The 25,894-nt window shown below is 35.6% G+C and overlaps 4 protein-coding genes across 11 annotated transcripts in view; 1 reads left to right on the top strand and 3 right to left on the bottom strand.

Annotated features, from left to right (window-relative positions):
• Positions 1–1,357, bottom strand: part of gogo (golden goal) — a 183,036-nt gene extending 181,679 nt beyond the window's left edge. For all 8 annotated transcript variants that reach the window (XM_053748409.1, XM_053748410.1, XM_053748412.1 and 5 more), the window contains exon 1: positions 1,119–1,357. The gene's annotated coding sequence lies outside the window, so the exon portion shown is untranslated. The remainder of the gene's footprint in view (positions 1–1,118) is intronic.
• Positions 1,358–6,883: 5,526 nt separating this feature from the next.
• SCCRO4 (Squamous cell carcinoma-related oncogene 4) lies at positions 6,884–14,241 on the top strand. Its single transcript, XM_053748451.1, has 8 exons — positions 6,884–7,034; positions 7,215–7,331; positions 8,448–8,569; positions 8,887–8,987; positions 9,481–9,609; positions 9,942–10,066; positions 10,709–10,916; positions 11,473–14,241. Exons 3-8 carry the CDS (start codon positions 8,460–8,462, stop codon positions 11,544–11,546), a joined length of 747 nt encoding a protein of 248 aa, XP_053604426.1. The 5' UTR covers positions 6,884–7,034; positions 7,215–7,331; positions 8,448–8,459; the 3' UTR covers positions 11,547–14,241.
• Positions 14,242–19,070: 4,829 nt separating this feature from the next.
• FRG1 (FSHD region gene 1) lies at positions 19,071–21,116 on the bottom strand. The gene is made up of 4 exons (XM_053748450.1): positions 20,959–21,116; positions 20,274–20,644; positions 19,532–19,724; positions 19,071–19,409 (listed from the first exon to the last, which is right to left on the bottom strand). Exons 1-4 carry the CDS (start codon positions 21,018–21,020, stop codon positions 19,262–19,264), a joined length of 774 nt encoding a protein of 257 aa, XP_053604425.1. The 5' UTR covers positions 21,021–21,116; the 3' UTR covers positions 19,071–19,261.
• A 2,094-nt stretch (positions 21,117–23,210) lies between these two features.
• On the bottom strand, positions 23,211–25,554 carry LOC128671713 (uncharacterized). The gene is made up of 2 exons (XM_053748438.2): positions 24,976–25,554; positions 23,211–24,653 (listed from the first exon to the last, which is right to left on the bottom strand). The coding sequence occupies exons 1-2, from the start codon at positions 25,303–25,305 to the stop codon at positions 24,051–24,053; spliced, it is 933 nt and encodes a 310-aa protein (XP_053604413.1). The 5' UTR covers positions 25,306–25,554; the 3' UTR covers positions 23,211–24,050.
• Positions 25,555–25,894: the final 340 nt, after the last annotated feature.

The following is a 25,894-nucleotide window of genomic DNA, read 5'->3' as shown; positions in this document are numbered from 1 at the left end:
TACAAATGAAAAATAAAGGTAAGAAAAATTACAAGTTTTTGTATACATGTTTTATTTCTTTTATTTGCACTCATAAAATCAAATGAATGTATCGATTGCTAACAGTTCTCAAAAAAAAATCGACTTGGAATAGTTTTAGAGCACCGTAAATTGAAACACGATAGGATTGTCCGAAGCGAGTTTGAAATAAATCTGAAACCGCTGCGACCGCGGAATCAGATGCTGGCATGGCTACGATGCGGCGCCAATAAAATACGATGCGGTTTTCGTGAAATAATAGAATACAGCAAAGCTAGTAGGTACCCAGTCTTCTGTCTTATCGAGAGATACTAACAGCAATGGTAGTTGGTCTTCTTTATGATACCGTTCCGTAATTCGATCATAGTCTGTAACTTTGGTAAATATTATTTATTAAGAAGGGTCCAATTTGGTTGTGAAGGTCTATTTCTGAATAAATGATTTGATTTGATTTTATAAGATAGAAGACTAAGTATTTAGCGTGGTCATCTACCCCAGAATAAGACCACAATATATACTCCCGTGGATGTCGTACGTGGCGACAAAGTGACACATAACTCTCTAGCAGCGGAAAGGCAACAATAGCATTCTCAAAATTTAGCATTCGTCCAGACAGATGAAAACCCAAATCTTCAAAATTTTAAAGTATCTTTTCTCATGGCGTTATCGGTCTTCATGGCGTTACATCCCCGAATGCAACCGGCAACATGTGATTGCCATCTGCATCGTCAATAAAAAATACTTGTATAGTTAATAGAGAAAACAGAGTAATATAGGTATTTGTATTACGTTAGAAGCCGTTCATAACACAATAGAATACATGTTAGGTGTAAGTAATTAATTGACTTATGTTACTGAAGGGTCTTTTGTCTATTATACAAAAGGATACCTATTTACTGTAAGCAGGTAGTTGTGTAAAAAAGCAACAAATAAAGATTTTGAATAACGCCGGCGACACTTCTAGTAATTGTATAATTTATCTAAAATCGAAAAGTTTTGCGCCAGATATATGTTACCTTGGCAGCTAAATCGTGGATTAGCGATGAGATATTAGCATACACAGCGTCAATTTATCGCATTGCAGTAAATACTAGACTTACGTAAGTTGCCTAACTGCGGATGTCCACCTCCAAAATAATCACTATCACAAACAAAACAAATCCAGTGAAAAAAAAAAAACAACACGTCAAATTAAAACAAAAACTTGAACAGATAATCAAGAACTGTTTTGAGAACACAAATATTGAAATTCGAATATTGTTTTGAATTATTGCACTTAGTTCGGAAAATTCGCGTGTAGTATCGAGGAAAATCGCGACGCGCGCGCCCTCTAACTCGACTCGACGCAAACTGATCTCATTCTCGGAGGGTCGCGTGGGGTGAAATAGGGTAAAGCGGGGGTGGAAGCGGCTTGAATGAGACCTATGCACCACGCGTGGCATGCTTCGTTTAAATGTCGTAACACCGCACCCCCTATATTTTCTAGGAAAATTTCAATATATTGCTGTTTAACATACATATAAATAAGAGTAGGATATCATGCATAAAATTTTACGAGAATGTTTTATTCAAGTAAGTAGGTAAATTCGGTAAAAAAAAAAATCAAAAAATGTATTTTTCATTGCGAAACATTAAAATAAAAGGGCTATATATGCTTACAAAAGGAATATTTGGCAGGAATTCCATGTTTGAACGTTTCTCATGCGTTCAGTACAAGGTTTCAGCTTTTATTAAATAGTTGTGTGTCTGTGGGATTGGATTCATGTTTGTGGAGTTTGTAAACGTTTAGCATTCCACCCGACTTCCTTCTTAACTTTGCAATAGAAATGTCTGACTTTTAAGTAGTTTCCTCAAATGCCTAAGTTTAGAAAAAGTGATACAATTTGAAACATTCTAACACACAAACATTCTAGAGGATCGTTTAGAATCCTCTAGAACGTTAGTATTAGAATGATAGAATATAAAAAGCAAACTCATTGCCATGGTATAGAAGTCATCTACTTTGACATTCTGTGGACTGTCAATGTCAAAATACCGAGTTTGTTTTCTATAAGCACTGATAGTTGTCAGCCGTTTTTTAAAGAACACAAAATTCTTACACTTCCGTCACTTTACATACTTGAGGTAGCAACATTTGTGAAAACCAATGCTCATTTATTCCCTCGTCTAGCTGATGTTGTATTGAGGAATCATCGAGATATCTATCGATTATGCATGCACCCATCAAAAACTGCTTTACTCGGTAATAGCATAGTATGTATGGCACCGAAAATTTACAACAAAATTCCAAATCAATATAAAAGCTTAAATTTAAATCTATTTAAAAAGCACCTCAAGTCTTTATTAACTGATAAATGTTATTATACTTTAAATGATTTCTTTAATGATAGACTCGGATAGAATTTAGGGCTAGTATAGTACATTATAGTTCATTATAGTTTGTTTTGGATTTGTAGTGGATAGCATGCTCCTCTTTATTTAATTATATTTGCATACCTATATTCGGTAAAACGTGTAGGTCTAATTCATTTTGACTATTTGTACTCATGTTTTTGGCAAATAAATGTTTTCTTTCTTTCTTTCTTATCTCAAAGACAATGAAACTACTAGGCTTGCGTACCCCCGAACGTAAGCCTGGTACCTAGTTTTCTTGAGACAGAAGATTACCAAGCGACAAATTTGACCCTATGAAAGAAAAATAACAAAAATGTAGATATATGATGGGTTTGGAAGCTCGTAGAGGGTCTACTAGCTACAAGGTTGTTTTTTATATAGCTATTTATTAATTTCAATAAATAATAGCTACTACGCTCCGAGGCTTCGCTCTCGGGATAAAAAAGTGCGGTAGGTATATACTTTTCCAGTTTATATTCTATCTGTAAGTACCTTACAAAAATGTTGTAGATTCGGGTGTGATTTTACTACCGGTCGTCTCACGGTCGCCTACTGACATCAAATGTGAATGATATTGTTGCCTTTAGCTGCTAATGCTGTGTATTCCTTAATTACCTCGTCTTCTCCGTAGTTCAAACTACGTGTATATGCAAAATTTCAAGAAGTGTGGATGAATAGATAAGGCGTGAAGAGGTAACATACTTTCGCATTTATAATATTAGTTAGGGGTCTAAGTATTTTTACATAACAGTCAAAATCCCAATTTGAGCCAATAAAATAAACTCAGGTCGTGTACCCTTAGGCAGCACGGTGAAACAAAGCCAAGTTGTTCATAAAGTACCGACATTGACGCTGGCCCGAGTGGACTTAAACTTTACGTGGGGCTCCTGGTCAGACTTGGCTGCGATCCAGCAAACCATACCCACTGCTCTTAAATTCTTATATATGGCAGGATTTTAAAATCTTGCTTTTGTATTTATTGCAAATAGCACACTTGTGCCATATTATCGTAAAAAAAAACTAAGCTAAAATAAATATTTAAGAACAAATCACACAGACCGAGTTAGTCCCAAAGTAAGTTTAAGACTTGTGTTAATGCTAACACAACGATACTATATTTTATAACAAATACATATATAGATAAACAGCCAAGATCCGGGCCAATCATTAAAAGATCATTTTCCATCATAACCCTACCGAGGATCGAACCCTGGACCTCACGGTTCAGTGGCACGCACTTTACCACTGCGCCACCGAGGTCGTCAAAAATGTTTAGCCTCGTTCTGTCAATGTCAAATATTGTAATGAGTGTGGTAGTGATAAAATCATGGAATTAGTAGGTACTTACTAAATCCATGGATAAAACATACTGTAAAGTATAGTCGTTAATCGAAAACGGTGACCACAGACCACTGTGACCACATTGTATTATAGAAAACTAAACCTAATACTTCTAATAAAATTCTTTTGTGTGTGTGTTCTAGTCATGTCATGTGTGTTTCTCATCTTGACCTGACCGGGGATCGAACCCGGAACCTCCAGTAGTCTTGCATGATGACCATGGAAGTCGTCAACTCAAATTAGGTTCAAATCTAACTTAAGTCTCTCTATTAGTTTACAGTTTTTAATTTTGAACCTCATAATTCTATTATCAAATATTTAAAATGACTAGAATATAGTCTTCTTCACCTAGCATAACGTCTTTACGTTATGCTAACGTAAACTCAAGCGCAATGACGTAAAATTATCTTTTGTTATTCCTAGAGAATTTTCTCGCTTTATTTTACGTGTAGGTGTTATAAGTTGTTATCAGTAATATAGTTTTTTTTTCTAGCTATTTAAGTCCCACTGCTGGGCAAAAGCCTCCCCTAACTTATGAAGATATCTCAACGAAATTGTTATTAGCCTAAAGATAAAAGCTTCTTCCTTGAATCCCTGAAAGCTTCTTCCTTGAATCCCTGAAAGCTTCTTCCTTACGGGGTGTCTTGCGCAGTTAATACACGGTACTTGAGGCTGTCCCATCCCAGCGGGAATACTAATTAATTTGTCCATAGGTACATAAATAAACATATCTTTTCAATATTGTCAAAAAGGCTGTTTTCCTATGCGTATACTTAAATGAATATTTATATCCAGAATCCTAACTAATATCATAAATGCGAAAGTAAATTTGTTTGTTACCATTTCACGCTATGTCTACTCAACCAACTGGATAGGGATGGCCCAGGACAGAGATGGTTGGCGGAGACGAAAGGAGGCCTATGCCCACCAGTGGGTCACGGAGGGCTGCAGATGATGATGATGATGTGTGTTCTAATATGGCATAATCTGTTAAAATACATTTCAAAAATAAATAAAATATATAATAATAATGTGCGGTGGCGCTTGCGTGCGAAGAGTAATCGCCTTAAATTGATACGCTAAGGAAAATCACACACAAAAACGAATCCAAATGTAACGTTTCTATGATTCATGATTTTCTGAGTTCAGGTCTGTGACGCCTCGAAGCCCGGGATCAGCCAAGGCAATATTTCCCTTAATCGCCTCGTACTACATCCACGGGAGGATATGGAGTGGTCTTATTCCAGGGCGGAACCACACGCCATACTGCGTTATACAGAAACTTAGAAATTAAAATCAAAATGTAACACACTAGGTATCTGAAACTGGTTTACAAGCGCACAAAATGTGAAATTTCGAGAACAAAACGTAACTAAATACTTACCTAAACAAACAAAAACGGATAGAATGTACATAATTACTGGTTTACCACAAGTTTATTTGTTACACAAATTTAAAAAAAAACCCGACTTTCAATATTCATTTCCCTACAACTTTTGAACGAATATCCAAGAATAACAGCATAAAAATTAGCTATCAAATAAAAAAAACCGCATCCAAATCGGTTCACACGCTGATGAGCTACGGTGCCACGTCCACAGAAAGACAGGCACACTTAGCGGCCCTCTTTTTGCGTCGGGGGTTGAAAATGGTGGCAGTAGCGGCTTCCATTCGAAGGTGCAAGTGGCCGAATTAAAATATTAGCAAGCAGACATGAAATCGATAATTGTCGTACACTAGACGAGGGGAGCGACGCACCCTCGTGTACAACCCCAGACCATTGTTCTAAAGATCTAAATACTCTAATGTGGGTGATGCAATTCTAACTTTAACTGGCATTGAGATAAAAGACGGGATATTTCTTTCTATAGCCTATATCTGTATGAAGGATTATTTTGAAGAGCATGAATTTCTCAGTGTTATTTTGGTATAGGATTCAAAATATAGGGTTATTCATATAAAATATGTTGAAATATTCACTTTTAAAATATCCTTACATAACTATTATAAAACAAAGTCCTCTGCCGCGTCTGTCTGTCTGTTCGCAATAAACTCAAAAACTACTGCGAAAATCCTGAAAATTATTTCACTATATATCCTGGAAATGTTTTCAGTCACAGATATATAGTGTGATTTCTGAGGAAGATTTACGTGTATATAATTTATTATGGTTTTACCAAAGCGAAGCCAGGACAGGGTCAATGGTTGAGAAAGGAAGTAGGTATGGAAATGGAAATATAGGAAGTAGGTACAAGACAAGAACAGACATCTTTACAATTTATTTGAAAATTGTCAACAGCAAACAAAAAATAATTGTTATTAATTCGATATCCGGGCCGATGAGATCCTCACTACTGCACGAAGAAAAAGTATTCCGTTATTTTCATAGTACAATACTTTATTATAACGATGCTTTGCCAACGCGATGTTGTGTGAGAAAAAGGCCCGTAGCAATATGAGGAACTATCAAAAACAAATAGGTCACATTGAAGTTTGTAGGACTTATTTCATGGTACGTACCTACGTACTAGAGTACCTACTCTAGCTAAGAAAATCGTCGTGTTCCATCCCACATACCTTATCTACTTAATTTTGCTTTCAGCCACGAGGAACGACTGCAGGAGGATTACTTGTATTCATTATAATATTTTTTTTCTTGTTTTGCCCAGGGAAATTCCATCCAACGATTATTAAAAAATACTTAATACGTGGTCGGTTTTAAACTCGCAGAGGAAACACTGAGGTTTATATTATGCGCTAGTCGGGGCGCTATAAACCCGAATGCAGCCAAGAACAGGCGAAAATAAATATTTAAAAAATCTGAAGTCCGAAAAAAACAGTTTTTAGCTAACAGCAACACACTTTGCTTTGCTCCATGTGCAGTAAAAACTAAACGAAGTACGTTTAGTTTATACTTGCGTGTCAATATCGAAGACATTACTTAACTTTTTTTTCAATTAATAACATAGGTTTTTGCAATCAAATTAATATCATCAATCATATTAAAACAAAAAGTATAAGCCATACCTACTCTTCTATAGCATAGGAATAGTGTGATTAAAATAATTTTCTTGTCATCCGCCTTTACCTGCACAGAGAGAGTCACAGATCACAGAAACAAAACGTTAACTTCGTTTTGAGTTTTCTCAGCCGCTGTGTCCGCTGTTTGGTTTTACAATTTTGTCCATAATTCCTTTTATTTCTTGATTGAATACGTTGAACAGTGTTGATTTATCAAAATCTACTGCTTAGTATATTTATTAACAACATTTTAGCTCTAGGTAAGATACGTAATATCAAAATCTTTTGTGAAGCATTTCTTCGTGAATTTCCTTCATCCTTAGTTTTCAATAGATATTTCTTTGTTAATCATTGCATTATCAGCAATTATTTATTCGTCCCACGTTTGCCAATCATCTCATCATTTCTCTCTTTTGCCCCACATTGATTTTTTATTTCAGGTTAATATCGACCTGTCAGAAGACATTTTCCCGTCAAGCTGCTCTCGCAAATTTCGCAAAATAGGAGACGAAAACCCCTTTAAGTTTTCTAATTTTATATCGAATCTGCCACCAATCGTAAGTTTATTGATCTTTTATCATACGTTTCACTTTATTAGTCATTTTCATAAAATTGTGATGGGTACCTATAAGAATGTACATAGGTAAGTTTGCAGAATAGCTAGTTTACCTTTCTGTATTCCTTCCTTTGGCTTTGTTTTTATTTATTGTTCACTCGTACTGTTTATTAACATCCAGCATTACGACAGGCTTATTGGATTTCATGGAAATTAAAATATAACCTAACCTAATTCTATGTCAAAGCATCTCATATGTTTTTTGTCTAACTAAAATGTTTTACTTGATAGTCGTATCAGTTTTCATGTTAATTGCTTACTTTACGTAATTTACTTGTTTTCATTGCCAACAGACAATAGTGAGGACATTATTTGTAAACCACTTTATTATTTTATAAATAACAACACACAGCTGAGTACTTTCTTTACATACTATTCTCTATACTATAGCATAGTCCATCTGGTCAATTATTACAATTATCATTTTTTACAATTTACATTTTGATAATACTTCAAATTTTGTACAATAATATGACTAAGTCTTATCTTTATGCTTTAATATTAAAATATCACGTCTTTACCCTGGGGTAGACAAAGTAAAGAATGGTTAAATGGCATGTTGCTGTATGGCGGGCTTATTGGTAGAATTGAGATTAAATAATGACAGGTTGCTAGCCTTTTTATAGCACTTTCCCTTGGTTGACTTTCAGGTAGGTCAGGTAACCCACAACATTGACTAGTCACTTATCAATAGGTAGTAGATATCTAGTAGACACACTATGTTTGCTTTTGATATATTTGTTTTTGATATATTGAGTTAATACTTACTAAAACCACTTTCCATGTTGGTTTGGGAGTGAAAGAAAAACATAGAATGTTTCAGCTGTTTCTCTTCCCACAGAGATTATAAGAGTCAATCAAGGGATAGGATTATTAAGAATGAAATTTCTATCATGAACTCAATTTTCAATTCCACCCACAATGTTTCCTTAGCTGTATAGCTAAAAATGGTATTGGAGTTAGAGACTTTTTGACCTGTCTGCTTGTAAGAGATAAAGACTACTTACTTCCTCTAGATGCTAGGCCTCCTTAACTTAACATAACATTTGTGTTGCAGGGTGGTGGAGCGATGCCTCGCTGCAGTAAACGCACTCGAAGCGGCGCACCCACGAATGAGGTGCTGCCGGGAGCGACTGCTATAGACGACCATCACCATCACAAGAGATCTAGAAATAGCAGGTAGGTATTGGATATGCATGCCGTGGCATTCACTTATTGTAAAACATGGGGCTTAAGTCCGGGAAAGTCAGGGAAGCTCAAGGTGGTCAGGGAAAGTCAACCGCCTTCACCTGCATAGAGAGAGTCACAGATCACAGAAACAAAACGTTAACTTCGTTTTGAACCTACCAAGAAAGACAGGGAAAATTGAGAAATTTTCGAAAGATGTGGACAGACTTGATTTTTTTGTTCGCAACACACACATTGAATGCTGACAATAATGAAAGCTTGTGTCAAAAATGTAATTTTTGTAAAAAAATTACTTATTTTGTTTACAGTTCTCGACGACATTCCAAATCAGAAGACACCAGTTTCAGTGCAAAGAAATGTTTAACTTGGTTCAAAGAATACACTACGGTTACAGAGCCAGATGTCTTAGGTAAGTATATTTTTAATACTGTTTTTGTGAAGTCCACTGCCTGGACATAACTACATAACTTTCCCAAAAACTTCCACAAAGGCCAATTGAGAGCAGTTCGTGTATGCAACATGATGCTTCTGCGATATGTAATACCATGAATATTTGAATTTGTCTGCACAAGTTCACACCGACAGGCATTTAGCAGCCCGTGAGATACAAACTCTGGCATGTTGTCGTTGTATTCCATAGACATTTTTAGTTGAGGCCTAGGGTTGCCAATTTGTGGGTAATTTCCCGCTTGCTGCAATGAGTGTGAGACGGTTCCGGTGTGAATTGCTTTATGCCGCAGATGCATATAGCAATAGTTTGTGCTGCTAATAGAAAGTGTAATAATGATAAAACACATTATAGCTTGAAGTATGCTTTTTTTTAAGGATAAGAGAGGAGTAGTTAAACTTATGTGATAATATATCACAGACAAATATAAGGAAATATTATATTTTATCTACAGGTCCAGAAGGTATGGAAAAGTTTTGCGAAGACTTAGGAGTAGACCCGGAGAATGTAGTAATGTTGGTGATAGCATATAAAATGGGCGCCAAACAAATGGGCTATTTTACGCAAGAAGAATGGCTTAAAGGTATATATTATAAATAAATAATAAATTAATAAATTAGGACAAATCACACAGATTGAGCTAGCCCCAAAGTAATTTCGAGACTTGTGTTATGGGATACTAACTCAACGATAATATATTTTATAACATATACACATATAGATAAACATCCAAGACCCGGGTCAATCAGAAAAATATCATTTTCCATCATGACCCGACCGGGGATTGAACCCGGGACCTCTCAGTTCAGAGGCAAGCACTTTACCACTGCGCCACTGAGGTCGTCATTATTACTTTAATTCTTATATGTTACTACTACTGTGGTATAAATATATATATATTTGTAATTGTTGCAGGTTTGACCGAGCTGCAGTGTGACAGTGCGCAAAAACTCCAGAACAAATTAGATTATTTACGGAATTTACTAAATGACCCCTATGTATTTAAGGCCGTATACCGATATTCTTATGACTTTGCTAGGGTGAGTACAAATTATTTTTATTGTTTAATAATAATTGGAGCTCTCGAACCGACATTATTCACCTAGTTAAATAACGGACTTAGTTAAATTGAACGTGTTTTTTCACTTTCTCACACTTTAGTTTTGTTTTTTTTTTCCAAGTTTCGTTCTGCGCGGTTTAGTGAACTGTACATGTAGTAAAGATGTGCTGCTAATAAATTCTCTTTACTTGGATATTTCCCCTCCTGAGAATTCCGTCAAATTTCCAAGAGGCATTCACATTGAAAAAACTGGAACAGTCTGAAGAAATTTCCGGGCAATTGCGTCGAATATTTCCCGACTGTTTTGGTGTATTATTGAAAATTTCGAAAAGGCATATCGAAACTTATTGTTAAATGAGACTTAAGTCAGGAAAGTTCAAAGTGGTCAGGGAAAATCAGTAAAATCAAGGGGCTACCAGAAATGTCAGGGAAAATTTAGATATTTCCGAAAGACGTTTGAACTCCTCAACTTTTTACTGCATGGACACGTTTTTTTTTTGTCACACATCAAATGCAATAAGATCTCTCTGACAACAATGATATTTAAAAAAAACTTATTTCAATTCTCGACGACATTCCAAATCAGGAGACACGTGTTGCTAGATGGAGATGTGTGTTGCAGGACAAGGACCAGCGGTCGCTGGACACAGGCACGGCGCGGGCGCTGCTGGGCGTGCTGCTGCCGCGCTGGCCGCTGCGGCCGGCGCTGGCCGACTTCCTGCAGCGCGAGCGTCGCTACCGCGTCGTCAACCGCGACCAGTGGTGCAACATCCTGGAGTTCAGCCGGACCGTGGACGCGCAGCTCACCGCCTACGACGCGGACGGCGCCTGTGAGTGCAGTGCTCAGTGCTCAGTGCTCAGTGCTCAGTGCTGTGCGATCATTGAAAAGATCTCTAATCCTCTTATAGACTAATTATATTCGATCGACATAAAGTCTATTTTAACAAAATGACTGCTTCGTCAAAAAGACAACTTGTTCATAATGACTACCATTTTTCGCAAAATATCAACATCAAGTTGCAAAAATTCTACTTTTCCCAAAAACTGTTTCTAGTCTTAACTAAGGATGCTTCAGCGATGATCTTGTGGACTGTAAATTAACTGATTTACTTTTAAAGTGAAAAAATATGCAAGGAACAGCGTATAAAGAAAAAATGCAACGTAATCCACTGAGAGGCTTAAAGTGACATGTAATCTGTCAAGCACAGACTAGCCAACTTCGCAGACATCGCGCAGTGCCGCCAACCAATGGTATTGCCCGATGTCTATTTATCCTCCCCGAAGAGAGCAAATATTGTACCCTCGCGTGAGCATTAGACATTACCAATATCAAACCAAAATCAAGAGTGACTTTGTGTATTTATTATATCTATCTATCTCCCTCAGGGCCAGTGATGCTGGACGAGTTCGTGGAATGGCTTCGGGCTTCGCGCGGCGACGCCGTCCCGCCCGCCAGCTGAGGCCGCCACAGGTACTCCCGGGGGCACTCACACACACAACACACACACACTACACGACGGATCAGCGAACAGCTTTCACACGATTGTTGACTCGACGTCCTAGCTTGTTACGGCCCCACCCAGCTAAATAACATTTTAATTTGATTTAAGAGCGAATGTTAGTGGATTGTTTTTATATCTATTGTATCATCAGGGATCGCGACGTCAAATTCATTTATTTGCCGTCTATGATTAATATTACATTACAAAGGGCGAAGTGCGGGTTTGCGTTTCACTTCTCACTATCGAGTCGGTTCGAAGTGAGACGCAGCGAACCAACAACATTGCGGTGTGGTTGTCGCTGCGACACAATGGCGCACTGTGATTGGTTATCTGGGTCTCACTGCGAATCGACTTGATAGTGAGGTGTAAATAGCAAAGTAACACTACGCAAAATGAGACGGAATAATTTCACTTGATACCTCTTTTTGGCGATGTTTGTACGATACGAAAACACCTCGACACTAGCAATTATTTAGGTATTTAAAATACGTAATCTTTGGAAGAAAACCTTTGCCCAATAGTGGAAGGAATATGTTTTAAAAAAACCTCGACATTACCATATTACCTTTTCTTTTTTTTTTTTGTTTTTCTAATGAAATATAAACTATTAAAATCAAAAATGACTTACCGTTTTTAAGTGCTTAAACAAATGTGGTATATGCACGTTCTTTACGTCATACACAGGAAATTATATTTAATACATAGTTTGATATCTATCTAATAAATTAACTCTGGAGTATTAACTTGTGCTGAAAACTCATAATATTGCATACTTTGCACAATTCTCATATATTATCCGATCCCCTATTATATTCATTGTAATGAGATTTCAATAAATCTAGAAATGAAATCCTGATATATAAACAGCAGAGCGGCGTTTGTATGTATTTCTGTTATTCAATTTGATTTATATTTATTTCATTGTTAGATAAATACATATGTGATGTGAAGAAGTGGCACAACAAAATTCACTGCTGCTTTTTCTTCAAATTATAAATTATAATAGTTGTGAGCTTAAGAGTGCCCTTTAAAATACTTGACGTTGACAACAAATTGGCGAACTGATGAAACAGTAGTGGTTCAGTGCTCAAGACTTGCTTGTGATCGAAAAGTTCCAGGTTCAAATCCTACTCGTGCCACGCGTCTACTGCCACAAGATTTCGTATTTAATGATATTATTTTATTCGTATAAAACTTGAATAAAATAATACCAGTGGTAGCAATAACACTCGAAGAGTCTCATATCAACTCTATTATAGCTCGCTCTCGTGTTGTCAATGTAAAATACGTCATACAAAGGTCGCTCCAAGGTTCAATTTTCAACGAACGTTATTTTGCCGGGTGGGAGCGGTGTCGAATAAGTTGGCTAAGAACAAAGCTGAATACACATCATCGTAAGGCAGGATATTTTTACCTTAAAACGGATACGCACCATTGGTATATTCTCTGTCCACTAAAATAGTTTTAACTGCAATGGAACCGGGTGTGCCCTAAATGTTTCAGTTATATAAGATCTGTGTATGAACATTTGATTAACACCTTTCATAACACAAACATTAAAGATAATAATGTGCAGTCTGTCTTTAAAGAGTAGAAAGAATATAAATGAAAGCGTTGTCTCCTGTTGGCTGGCAGCACTGGGTTTTTATCTGGGTTTTAACCAATCTCGACAATTTGATTTGTTATTGCAATGACATAAACTGACATAGTTCGTTAAAAATACCCTCTACTCTTTAAAAACAGACTATATATCTATTTATCTCTACGCGAGAAACACGGTATTCAAAACGGTGTTTATTATAATATTTACGACTGTTACAAGCAGAACATTAAGCCTACTACAGTATTTGACTCGTACGCCAGTTTTCGTAAAGTGATGATGATTCGTGATGTGATGTTCGACGGGTAACAACAGTATCTTATGGTCGATGTTTAGTATTTACTCATCGAAAAGTTGGGTTTGTGCCCAACTGTTTGGGTAAAACCGGACAAACACCGGCCGCATACCCGTTACGCCAATTTCTGTAATTTGCTAATCAATAACTATTTAGATCAAAAATAAAAAAGCACACAAAACAGCCCTCCATAAGAACCTTCACCCGTGAAACGACACAGATATTATGTGGTAAAATATATGTTTTTCGTTGGGGTAGACAGAGCCTTTGAATTGAATGGACACCTTTTTTCCTTCACCATGATTTACGTTAAGCGCCCTTTACTGGAATACTAAACGTTGCAGATATTGTGTCATAAATGGATTGATTGAAATTTACCAGTTAATGTCTATGGCACTTTGGATGTAAAATTGTAAGGGGATCCTGGGAGAAATGTATAAGTTAAAACAAAGAATAAAGATGCACACGGCATAGTGTGAAATATTTCTATACAACTGTGAATTTCTTTGGGCATCTAGTGGTGGTTTTGTTAATTTCCTACCTGGCCAAGTATTCAGACGGACTGGCCAAGCAAGCAATTGCAGTTAGGTAAACTTTGGAACCATCTTGCATGCGAATATTTGGAAGTATTTTTAAAAAGATAACAAAGATATTTTCAGTATTCTTGCTATCTCTGTCTCTCTACATAAAAAGGAAGAAATGATAATTTATTCGAACAAAAGGATTATCTACTTGCGTTTTAGTAGTATAAATAAAAACGAAAATGCCAAAATTAAGGAAAATCGTAGAAAAGATATCAATTCAAAACGGCTGCTTAAAAAATCACAAACTAAGCCTTAATATAATACCTATAACTCTTAGTGCAATTGCATTTCTCGGCATAACAGGCTCCTTCAAAACGTACTTTGGGTTTGCAATATCCGCCACACTAAACTTAAAAGGTTCGCCGTTGACATACACCTTAAGGAGGATATGATCAGAGAAATTTCCCATTTGCGATGTTGCCTCTACAACAGGAATATACTACTAATACTTCTCGTTAACACTACGATCTTGTAATTTTATTATAGGCGACGAAATTCAGGCCCTCGCTAAATATATTCAGTTAATTTTCCCTCGTGGTCTTCAAAGGACAAGTGTATAACGTGTTCCCGCGATTAAGTAGTCAAAATGCTGCTTTTTTTATTAGGTTTAACCGAATTGTTTCAATAGGTTGAATGGAAATTTGCATTTTTAAAGCGAGAAACAGGATAAATGTATCAAAAATAAGAGGATTTCTTCATTTTCTGTAAAATCTACATTACATTGGAATGGTTTCTCACCAGTGTTTGATGTTAATGTCTCTGAGTGTGTGGTCACTACTTTGAGAAACATTACATTCATAAGACCACTAGTCAAGTAGCATATATTTCTTTGTGTATGTGTGTCTTTTCATTACCTATTTGTAGCGTTTAACGTATCCATGTATATGTCATAATATTACAATATAGTGGCTTCAATACAGAAGTAATATTAAAAAACAGACTTTTCACGTGTCATAAATAAGACCATCTATGTAAGTCACATATACGCAGTAGAAAGTCACTTCACTTTTTAATTTTATGGCTCCGTTATTTTACCAATGTCAAGGTTGAGAAAGACACTGATTATTAATAAAAATTATAATCAGTTAGAAATTATAAACAGTAGAATGTCGCTTGAGTCATCTGTCTGATGCCCGGCAAACGTAAGACTTAGTTCAAATTGTTATAAAAAGCGAGGAACGGTATATATAAATCAAAAGTATTCGCTTATTTCGTGGGCCAGATGTCTAGCAAAGATAAAACGAGGTTAAAATTGTCCTAAACACAAGCTCGACAAAAATCTGATCTGTAAACAGCGAGAAACGGCATAAATAAATTAAAAGTAAGAAGAATTCTTGGGTATATCTATAATACCATTACATTGGAATGGTTTCTCACCAGTATTTGATGGTAAATGTCTTCAGAGTGTGTGCGGTCACTATTTTGACAAATATTTCATTCATAAGGCCACTAGTACTAACAAGCATGTACTTATTTGTTAATGTGTTGTGTGTTTTCATTGGTTAGTGTAGTAGTTTCATAGTAAAATGTATTAAATCTATAATATATATATTTATATATCATATGTCAATATAAGTAAATGTAGTGACTATAGTGTTGTATTAATAGTGATCTAGTAATATTTGCAGCGTTCTTGTATGTATTTTTATTTGTTATTAAAGGTGTTGATAATGAATATTTGCTTTAAGAAATAGGAGCTTTTATGAAGTAGGTTTTATAATATGCGAGTTGTTGCACTATTCTGGTCGGTTGTTAAGACCACAAGACATTTGTCAACTACCACTAGATCCCGAATTTTTTGTGCCAAGTTTGGAAACAATTTTGAAGGTTTTTAATCAAACTGAGTAATTTGAACTTAACTGTTTATAAATTCAAAAAAATTCTAATTCTCTGCCATTAAAAAAAATATATTTAAAAAGCAACACAAACATCATACAAGATTTTTGTCACGAGACACAATGTCATTGAAGTCGTGGTTCCGCCCTAGAATAGGACCACTCCATATAGATGACACCATGGAGGTCGTATGAGGCGGCTAAGGGACTTAATGTCTTTTAAGCTCATAGTCAACGTAGCATCCCCAAGGAGGGTAGACGTGAGCAGCAACAACACAAAACATACAAATATTTATTCATGGATGAATATAGAAAAGGGGCTTAAGGAATAAAAAAGTAAAATGAAATTGCCAAATTTTAATCTTGTAACTGTCCTTTCTCTTTTAAAATGGACTCCCAAGGCCTTGTGTACCCCTACCTTTATACACCGTTTCAATAGGTTTAGCAATAATTACTATTTCCACACCATTCATCACCAAAAGAAATCATTATACCTGTCAATGACATTTAGCGATCCTTACACAAGTGAATGGAGACAGATATAGAAAAATGCAATATTGTTAAACTGAATGTAACATGAGTCATATATCCTGCCTTACATAAATGAAAGTTGTGTTTAAGATGGCTGTGCTGTGTAGGTGAAGCTTATTCCCTCTGAGTTAACTGGGGTTCGTTTACGGAACTGTAATTTAAATGTGAATTAAGGATCGACTGTCCTTGAAAGAATGAAGAAATTATAGGAGTGTGTACCAAGTGCCAAATAAGATGTTTAACCATTATAACAAGTATATTTAAAAGTCTGGTATCAGTATAGTCTGTTTCTAAAACAGGCGAAAAAGCGGACTTTGAACCTTTAAATTACTCATTAAATTTATCTTTTACCACATCATATTTGGCAATTGGTTTAATTCATATATGTTTATTTGATCGCATAAAGTGGCATCACTTATTAAATAATATGTCATTCTTTATATATCATTTTCTTAGAATTATTTTAGATTACTCTCATTATAGCAGTTGTGAATTGATAATAGTGTTGTATAAAAACTGATGTGCGTTTTAACATCCCAGATGTGTTGAAGTTAATAAACACTTTTTTTAATTTATTTTATTTTAATTTCTGGGAATTAAAAGTGATAACTCAATCCAGTGATTATTTTTTTTTATAGAATTGGATGGTGTGAGTGATTTTGAAAGTATTAATGTATGAGTAATCTAAGGTATATTTTTGTTATCAATTTAATATGCACAATAATACGCTCCAAAACTAGGAAAGTGCGAGGTTTGTAATAACAACACCATCTTTAGTTTTTTAGGCTATAGAAAATTTTGTATATTATGTTTCCGCAATATGACTGAACCTCTCATATTTCTAGTTTTACTGTAACTTGGTAACCGATATATGTATTATGTTAATTAAATGTACAGTTGGCCACTTGAAATGAATCTAATGACGTCATACTTTACTCTGAACGAGAAATAGGCATTACTAGAGTCAACTAGTTTCCGTAAAATACGTGTCATTAAATATATGAACAAAATATTGAGATTAAAATCAGTTTATTTTTGAGTATTTTCTAAAGTTATCTTGTGGCCAAGTGTAGTAAAATAAATGTTCTCTATTACTTTCACTTTGCCAGTTATATCCATACATTTTAATTATTCAATGAATTTAATGTATAGTTATCTATTTCGATGTCAGCACATTATATTTTATGGTATTTTATATATCATTTTCCTAAATGAAAGTAGTATTAAGTTTTGTTGTATATTTTTAGCATTTATTTTAGATGTATGTATGTATATTTTGCCACAGCTCCTCAACATGTTAAAATATCAAATACTCGATCCCAACTCTGTCAAACAAAGTTTGTATTAAGTAATTTATTGTAATTTGCGCCCACCGATCCTGTATGTCATAAATTAAAAATGGAAATAGTACAACAACCGGTCAGATATTAGCTCGGCGATACGAAAATATTCTGTATTAATTTCTCTGATGTGGTGAACTCATGTTTGTATATAAAAACTATTTTAGCAGCAAACGTGATGCTCAAAACTTGCAAAATGTATTTTTCGACCTGTTTTTGTTGCACATTAACTACACGTAACCCACATCAACGTTTTACTCGTTAATCATTGTAATTAATGTATAAATTATTTCTGTTAATTTGTGATAAATTTAAATTAAGCCTAATACATTATTTTAAGACTGTGTTTCTTTTAGCTTCTCGCATTTTTTCGACGGAAACACAAGCTACGTAATTTAAAAGGGTAATGTATAGTTCAGAATGTATCAATAGTCATACGAAACCATAAATCTCTATATGTATGATTACCAAAACGTCATTGTTTCAAAACATATTTAAATCCCCTATAACGAAGACTGTTAGCATAAATACATTTTGAATCCTTATTCCATTGTTCTGGTTTATACCCAGATTGCTTTAAAATCATTGAGGAGTAAAAAGTAAACTTTTGGGACGTTTTGGAAATTAGCCATTTAGAATTTAAACTGAAACCAATGCTAGACTGGATCACTAAGCCTGTTTATAAAGTTCCGATAGACTAGTGTCTGTGTCTAGTCTTAACACTAGGATTAGGTGTAGATATGATTTTATATAAGGCGTGTAGTTAGATTATATTCAAATTCTCTATGATTGTAACGAATCAAATCGTTTCTCTGTAAAGACGGTGTATACAAAATTAATCTCGACGCGTTTAGGCCTCTGTACCCGAATGTTATTACAGGAGAAATAAATAAATCAATATAAAAATGCTTTTTGTCTAAAATACCTTGCTACCATTGTTTAACACGCAACGCCAGTACCAACATAAATGTTGAAGGTAGGACATGTTGTTCGCGGAAACACGACGTGCATGTCGTTGTTTTGCCGCAGTGAACGTATGTCTTGTAGATGTACTAAAACTTGTGGATACGCATCGGCTGAGGAAGAAACCTTGAAAACGCAGATGAGAGAGGTATATTTACTTTTGTATGATCGCTAGCGACCCGTCATGGCTTCGCTCTTTTTATAATTTATATCTGACAACCCTAATACTCGTTTGCTAACTATACTAAAAAATAAAAATATGTAAGGATTTCTAAAGCTTGCATAACTAGGTTTTTTTGTTAAATGTGTGTAAAGTGAAATAATAAATAATGCATTAATCTTAATTTACTTTATTGATTTTAAATTGATAGCATCAACAGGGTTACCAGTTAACCCGCACCCAAAAAACATCTCAGGGTGAAATAGTTCCAGAATGGCCTCGCGTTTTTGAGCGCAAGCACCAGACTGATCGCCTGTCTGGTGGAAGTAATGGCGTACCTAACCAGGAAGTAATAAAAAAAGGCACTATTTACAATATCGATCAGCTTTCATCTTGCTTCTCCTGTCGAGAAGGGTCTCGTGCAGGTTTCCTTCCACTTTGGCTCTTTTTAGCTCGATCATGCCGCCATCATTGACTCTGAGCTTTTTATCTTGGAATTTCTGGAACTTTTTGCTGTAACAAAATGTCAGCCTTTAGAAACCAAAAGACTGAATGATAAGGGTTTCGTCGATATAGGTATATGTTTTTAGATTTTGATATATACTATAATAATTTTAGACTTGTTCTACACTTACACATAATTAACTTCAACCTCAGCCAAGTCGCCCTGCTCTTCAGCTGGCAACACCACAGTGTTCACCTCTCGTGTCTTGTTGCTCCGTATGCTGCAGAACTCCATATCGCCAGCAGACTGGTTCTGTGCTACCACCGAGTCTTCGCTGTTGACCGACATGAACTTATTTAAAGAACTGAGAATGGCTGTCTTTCCTGAAATTAAGAATGGATATTTTAAATGTATTGTTCATTAAGTTGAACATATTTGTAGCAGGAGTTATTTATTTTAATATTAATCTTATTAAACATTAAAACCTCTATAATATTAGAATTCAAACATATTAATAAAATAAATGATATTTTAAATAAATAAATCAGACTCACTATATGCATTCTATGTACTAGTTCACTGTGTCCTAAATACATCCAAAAGAAATCAAATAATGACAATATAGTTTTGAGAAAATATGTTATCTAATATGATGTGAAAAAGTGCATTTAAACATATAATTGGTATATAAATGAAGAGATGAAAATCACATCTCTCAAAGGGCATTAAAGATGGAAGTAAAGGGTTCCAGGAATAGAGGAAGACCTAAGAAGAAATGGATGGAGTGTGTCAAGGATAGTATGAACAGGAAAGGAGTATCAATGGATATGGCAAATGACAGAATGAAATGGAAGGAAATTACATACTGTACTGACCCCACATGAGTGGGATAAGGTCAACAAGAAGAATAAATGCTTTGACTTTGCTCTTACCATCTTGAAACACTGGCTCCCACTGTTCCATAGCCCCCACAGCATCCGACCTTCCTATCACAACTCCATCCTTTGACACACCCAAATATTTCCCATAACCAGATTTCAGTGCAAACTTATTTTCTCCAGCTGGAAATGCTGTAAAAATTTCTTCCGGCGATGGGCCTTCACCATCTCCATGCGGAGCCCCAATGGTGAAAAGCCCATTATCCAAAGCTGAGATGTAGGCATTATTCCCAAACTCTATAGATATGGATCCTGAAATATCTTCGATTCTGTTCACTTTCCACCATCCACCATGTTTGAGACTGTCCTCGTCAACTTTCGCATCTTCTGATGATTCTTTTTTCTTATGTTTGCGTTTTTTTGCCCTAAAATATAATACATTTTATCAAATTATATTATGATGTTGTGTAATACTGTGCCTTCACCTATGTGTTTTTGCCATGGCCTTTGTAATGTGACCAAGACTACGTACTAAGACAAAATACTGCAAGCTCTGGCTTACTATGAACTTAAAACTAAAGTCTGTTGTGTGGTTATAACAACCTTCGTGGTAAGTGTGGGCCACAGAAGAGAGCCTTTATTCAGTATGCTATGATTAAATTTATCTCTATTTATACAAATAAACAAGATAAAATTATCTCCAAAACCAAACAATGTTCTCAACATTTCTATGACTTACTTGGGTTTATCTCCTTTGAGTATCAATTTCCCTCTTTTAACAGCTGCATATTCATCGGCCATAGCAAACCCAAAGCTTAATATATTTTTCGGTATTTTCCTATTTGGTTTGGGGTACCTCCACAGAATAGTTCCTATTTGCTGGTGCTACTGGCTACTGCTTGGAAAATTTCATTATTTACACAATTTGACATTGACTGACAGCTGAACTGACAGCCAGTGTTGCCGACCTAATATAAAAATAAAGGCGTGCGTGTGTATAGCGCTTGTTTTCAATATTATTACAAATTACGACCAAAAATACCAATCGTGGTGCGAGTTTATCCTGAAAATAATAACACTATTTAAGGTTATGTTCTGCATTATTTGGTCAACTGTGGTCATAAACTGATATAAACTTGCTTTTAACTGAAGATCTTACCTGTATGAAGTCCATATTTTAATAAGTCTTCACATGTGAAGTTTTCCGAGCTTCTTTTCGATAGTTTACTGGCTCAAAAATTTTACAGCGTGAGGCGTATCCCATAGTTTTCAAAGTTTTTTATCTTAAGGAAAACGATTTTTCCCAATATTTCGGCACCCAAATATGCTACATTGTTGTATATTTTCACAGACGAATGCTTACATAATGAAAGGATTAATAAAGTACTCTAAAATAAACGTTTTAATTGTCATATCAAAAGGCGGCAAAGCTTTTGTGTACCTATCTAACATACAGTGCTGTACTCTGGCGGGATAAATGTGCAGTAATACTCTCTATTGAGTGAATAAATATAATATTCACCATTTAATAAAGGGTCTGAAAAAAATTGTTAAACCAATTTTAGAATTTGTAAAACAATTGGAACAGATATAAATAGTTGAATGTATCTCGCACACAGTTCTCACAGAGGGCCAGCAAGATCTTGAGTTACAAAAGAGTACAAATCTCCACTCGAAACCATCCCGCACAGTAGATTTTTATCTTTTAATAGTGAAAAGTAAAAAATATACTAGTTTTCGTAGGTACGCATGACATATACACTAGATATAATAAATAAGTTTTCAAGGAAAACGTTGGCCATCCTTGTGACTCCTTTTTATATAGCTAAGCAATGGAAAACCCACAGATATAAAAGCAGTACCTACATTGGAAAACCATAATAAAATGCTATAACTAGTGAAATATAATTGACTATGGTGGCGCTGATGAGCAATAAGCGCTTTATATTTAGTTTGGAAAGTAAATAAAATCTTGCTAGGTACCTAGGCAACATTAAGCGGTCTACACACCAAAGCCGCTGACCCGGCGGCACAGCCCGGCGGCTTAGTGCCGGCGGGTTAACCCGGCGGCTTCAGAATGTCCAAGCCGAACGACTTTGCCGGCGGCAATACCGGCGGCACGACAGCCGCGGCATGTGGTGTTCTAGTAATTGCCAAATAGTCGTAGAGATTGGACGTGTGTGTTGCGAATAATTCAGAAGTAGTATTTTCAGATTGACATGGAGGAGGACGATAACAGTGATTTAATAATAGCAGTTTGTGGAGTTATTATCGGTGGATCCCTCAACACACGAAAGTGTTGGGTTAGGCCAAGTTTAATGAGTCGCAATAAATACAGTACTTGTCAAAGATTAAGTGATTTAAGGGAAGACGACTTGGTTCTATACAAACCCATTTCTTTTAAGACTTTCCTGTCATTAACCAGTACCGACTTTGAATATTTACTGAATATTGTTGGACACAAAATAGCTAAACAAGACACAAATTACAGAAAAGCAGTTTCACCAGTAGAAAGATTGTCAATAACGTTAAAATACCTAAGCTCAGGAAATTCTTTTAGTAGCCTGTGCGACGTCTTTAAAGTATCTCCTCAACTAATTTCAAGCATTATTCCTGAAGTATGTGATGCTTTAGTTGAAGGACTTTCAGATTATGTGAAAATTCCAAGGAGTCAGGAAGGATGGAGAGAAATTGCAGATGAATATTTAAAAAGATGGCAAATACCCAATTGTCTTGGGTCAATGGATGGGAAACACATAAAACTTCAATGTCCCCCAAAAAGTGGAAGTGATTATATAAACTATAAAAAATATTTCAGTATTGTGCTCTTTGCTTTGGTAGATGCTGATTACAACTTTTTGTACGCTAATGTGGGATGTCAGGGTCGGATTTCAGATGGTGGGGTTTTTAATAATTCAGCATTATGTCGATTGTTAAATGATAATGAATTGAATATACCACATAAAACCCCTTTACCCGGAAGGAATCTACCAGTACCGTATTTTTTTTTGGGTGATGACGCGTTTCCTCTGCAACCCCATATTATAAAGGCTTATGATGGTAATCACACAATGGGATCATCTAAGAGGGTTTTTAACTATCGCGTATGTCGAGGGCGAAGAGTAGTTGAAAACGTGTTTGGGCAGTTAACACACAAATTTAAGATTTTTCATAGACCTATTCAGCTAATCCCAGAAAAAGCTACTACTGTAACTTTGGCGTGTATACATTTATTTAATTATATCAAACGAACCGCTGCAACTCAGCAAAATGAATACGATACTGAAAATAATCAAGGAGAAATCTTTCCCGGTGAATGGCGTAGACATCTTGAAAACGACAGTTGCTTAGATAATATGTCAGGAGAAGACAATCAAACCTCGGATACTACAGTGACCGCTGAGGATACAAGAGTGGAGTTGACTCATTATTTTCTTTCTAGTGTCGGAGGATTAGAATGGCAATATAACCAATAACTCAACTCATATAATCAATATTATTTTTAATCATTAAAGTAGTTCCATGTATTATCCATTAAATCTAAAATCGTAAATTACACAGTGAGATACACTTTTATTGTGATTCGTATAATAAAATTTTAAACAAAATAAGAAATGTGTTTTTGTAAACCAATAACATGATATTAACTATTGGTAGAAGTGTCACTAAACTAAAATTAAAACCTTGCTATTCCTTACGCACATATGTCAAGCTCTACTCGTGTGAAGGGAATAGTCAACACTAATTTTAAATTTAACTTTAATGGGGCTACCTATAGCTACCTTTATTATACCAAAAAGAAAATTAAATATTTATAACATATTTTGAAGATTACTTTATAACACTATCAGAAGGATTTAGAGCTAGGTATTCTTCAGCAAATGTTTCTAGTGACGAAGGTTGAATTGTTTGTGGATCTGAGTTTGTTTGGGCAGAGTATTCAGAAGAAGTTAAGTTATTTGTAGAAGGGCTTACAACCGCCTGTTGTAGTGAAGATGCTGTATAGTATCCTGGATGACTGTGTGAACTAGAAACACTACTTGGTCTTGCAAAATCCGTAAATGTATCGGATCTATATCCAGTTTCGGCTTCAAATATTATATTGTTGATCCGATGTCTCACAATAGCTTTCATTTGTCGATCCATTTGTCTTAACTGACCCGCAATATAATCTCCAAATAAACCATCCTCATCTTTTGTCACATTTGGTCGTTGGGAGACATTCTTCATAATATTCAATGCTTCGGATATCAACTCTTTATTAGGGTTGATTTTAGGACGTTTATTTCGTTGCCAAGTTGTATTTTCTGGCGACATCTGTGGTAAATCATTATGATTTGATTGTGAATCTCCTGGTGACATCTGTGGTAAATCATTTTGATTTGATTGTGATTCTCGTCTCGATTGTGAATCGTGGCTCGTCGACGGTGTGTCCTGCGAAAAAAGACGAAAAAGACTGACGTTTTACTTTAATTTAATAAAAAATAAATAAGTATCTCTAGTCAAAATCAACATTTATTGTGTATTTTTTTATTATGGATTTTATTAAAGGCACTGAATAAGTCTTCAACATTTCAATTACTTTTTTTTCAAACACATTTTTTTTACCTGAGTGGCAACTATTTTGCCAATGCCCGGGAAAGGGTTAAAATGTAAATACCAAGATACACTAATAAATAAACTAATATTATAATTATATGTCTATGGGGCCCTAGTTGCCTGATTATAAATAAAAAAAAAATATATCTTTACTTACAGTATCGGTGGTTCCAGTAGGCACATTTTTGTTCCGCAGAAAATTTAGTGATTTGTAGGCAAACCATTTACTATGATAAATACCATCAGTACCCGCACCAGACTTATTTGAATTATCTTCTTTTTTTTTCTCTCGGTAATAATGACTAGTTAAATTTTTTATCTTTCTCTCGATTTCCGGAACATCAGTAGCAAATTCACTGGCAATTTCATTAAATGCGTCGTAACGCTTTGGCCGGCTTTTGTAGTCACGGTTTTTTGGGTTCCATAATATTTCTTTTAAATGATAGAGGTCTATTAGTTTTATAACTGTTGCATCGTCCCACTCCATATTGGTTAGTTGATAAAAATAAAAGTGCCGACACTTCACAACAACAGAGAATGAATAAGTGATACGTCACTACTCTATGAAAGCCGGCGGGCAACTGACTGAGTGAGTGGAGAGGGATGCCGTCGGCATCGGCATGCTGCCCCGCCGGCTTGCCCGCGCGGGCGCAAGCCGGCGGCATGATTGTACAAAATAAGGCCGGCGGGTTGGGCCGGCGATCCGTGCCGCCGGGTCAGCGGCTTTGGTGTGTAGACCGCTTTACAATGTTAAACGAAAACTATTCTGTACCGTACTCTGAGATTCCTATGAATCAGATTCTTCAGTTTTAACATTGGTTCAAACTGATATATAAATAAAACAAGATTATTATTTTATAATTACAAAAAGAAACAAGTCAGAAAAGAATGGAATGCATTCTGCTGGACTATCTTAATCTGCACGTCGAGGAGCTGAAGAGAATTGCGCTATTTTCTTGTACTGTCTGTCTACTACGGTTTGGATGAAACTGTGGCTGAAATTCAAACAAGAAAAACAAGCGCCAGTAATGTGTGCAAAAGTGACCTCTGACGTCGCAGGCTACACCTTCAGTAAA

Source organism: Plodia interpunctella, chromosome 8 (assembly GCF_027563975.2).
Source record: "Plodia interpunctella isolate USDA-ARS_2022_Savannah chromosome 8, ilPloInte3.2, whole genome shotgun sequence".
NCBI lineage: Eukaryota > Metazoa > Arthropoda > Insecta > Lepidoptera > Pyralidae > Plodia > Plodia interpunctella.
The sequence above is the reverse complement of the archived record's forward strand: the minus strand, read 5'-3'. Positions and strand labels throughout refer to the sequence as shown.

Coding starts and splice junctions, on each gene's coding strand:
- FRG1 (XM_053748450.1), bottom strand. CDS start 21,020: ATGGCCGATGAATATGCAGCTGTTAAAAGAGGGAAATTGATACTCAAA. Junction 20,645..20,958: donor CTCAAAGGAGATAAACCCAA/GTAAGTCATAGA, acceptor ATTATATTTTAG/GGCAAAAAAACGCAAACATA. Junction 19,410..19,531: donor GAGGTTGAAGTTAATTATGT/GTAAGTGTAGAA, acceptor ATTTTGTTACAG/CAAAAAGTTCCAGAAATTCC.
- SCCRO4 (XM_053748451.1), top strand. CDS start 8,460: ATGCCTCGCTGCAGTAAACGCACTCGAAGCGGCGCACCCACGAATGAG. Junction 8,570..8,886: donor AAGAGATCTAGAAATAGCAG/GTAGGTATTGGA, acceptor TTTTGTTTACAG/TTCTCGACGACATTCCAAAT. Junction 8,988..9,480: donor TACAGAGCCAGATGTCTTAG/GTAAGTATATTT, acceptor TTTTATCTACAG/GTCCAGAAGGTATGGAAAAG.
- LOC128671713 (XM_053748438.2), bottom strand. CDS start 25,305: ATGGAGTGGGACGATGCAACAGTTATAAAACTAATAGACCTCTATCAT. Junction 24,654..24,975: donor CTACTGGAACCACCGATACT/GTAAGTAAAGAT, acceptor CTTTTTTCGCAG/GACACACCGTCGACGAGCCA.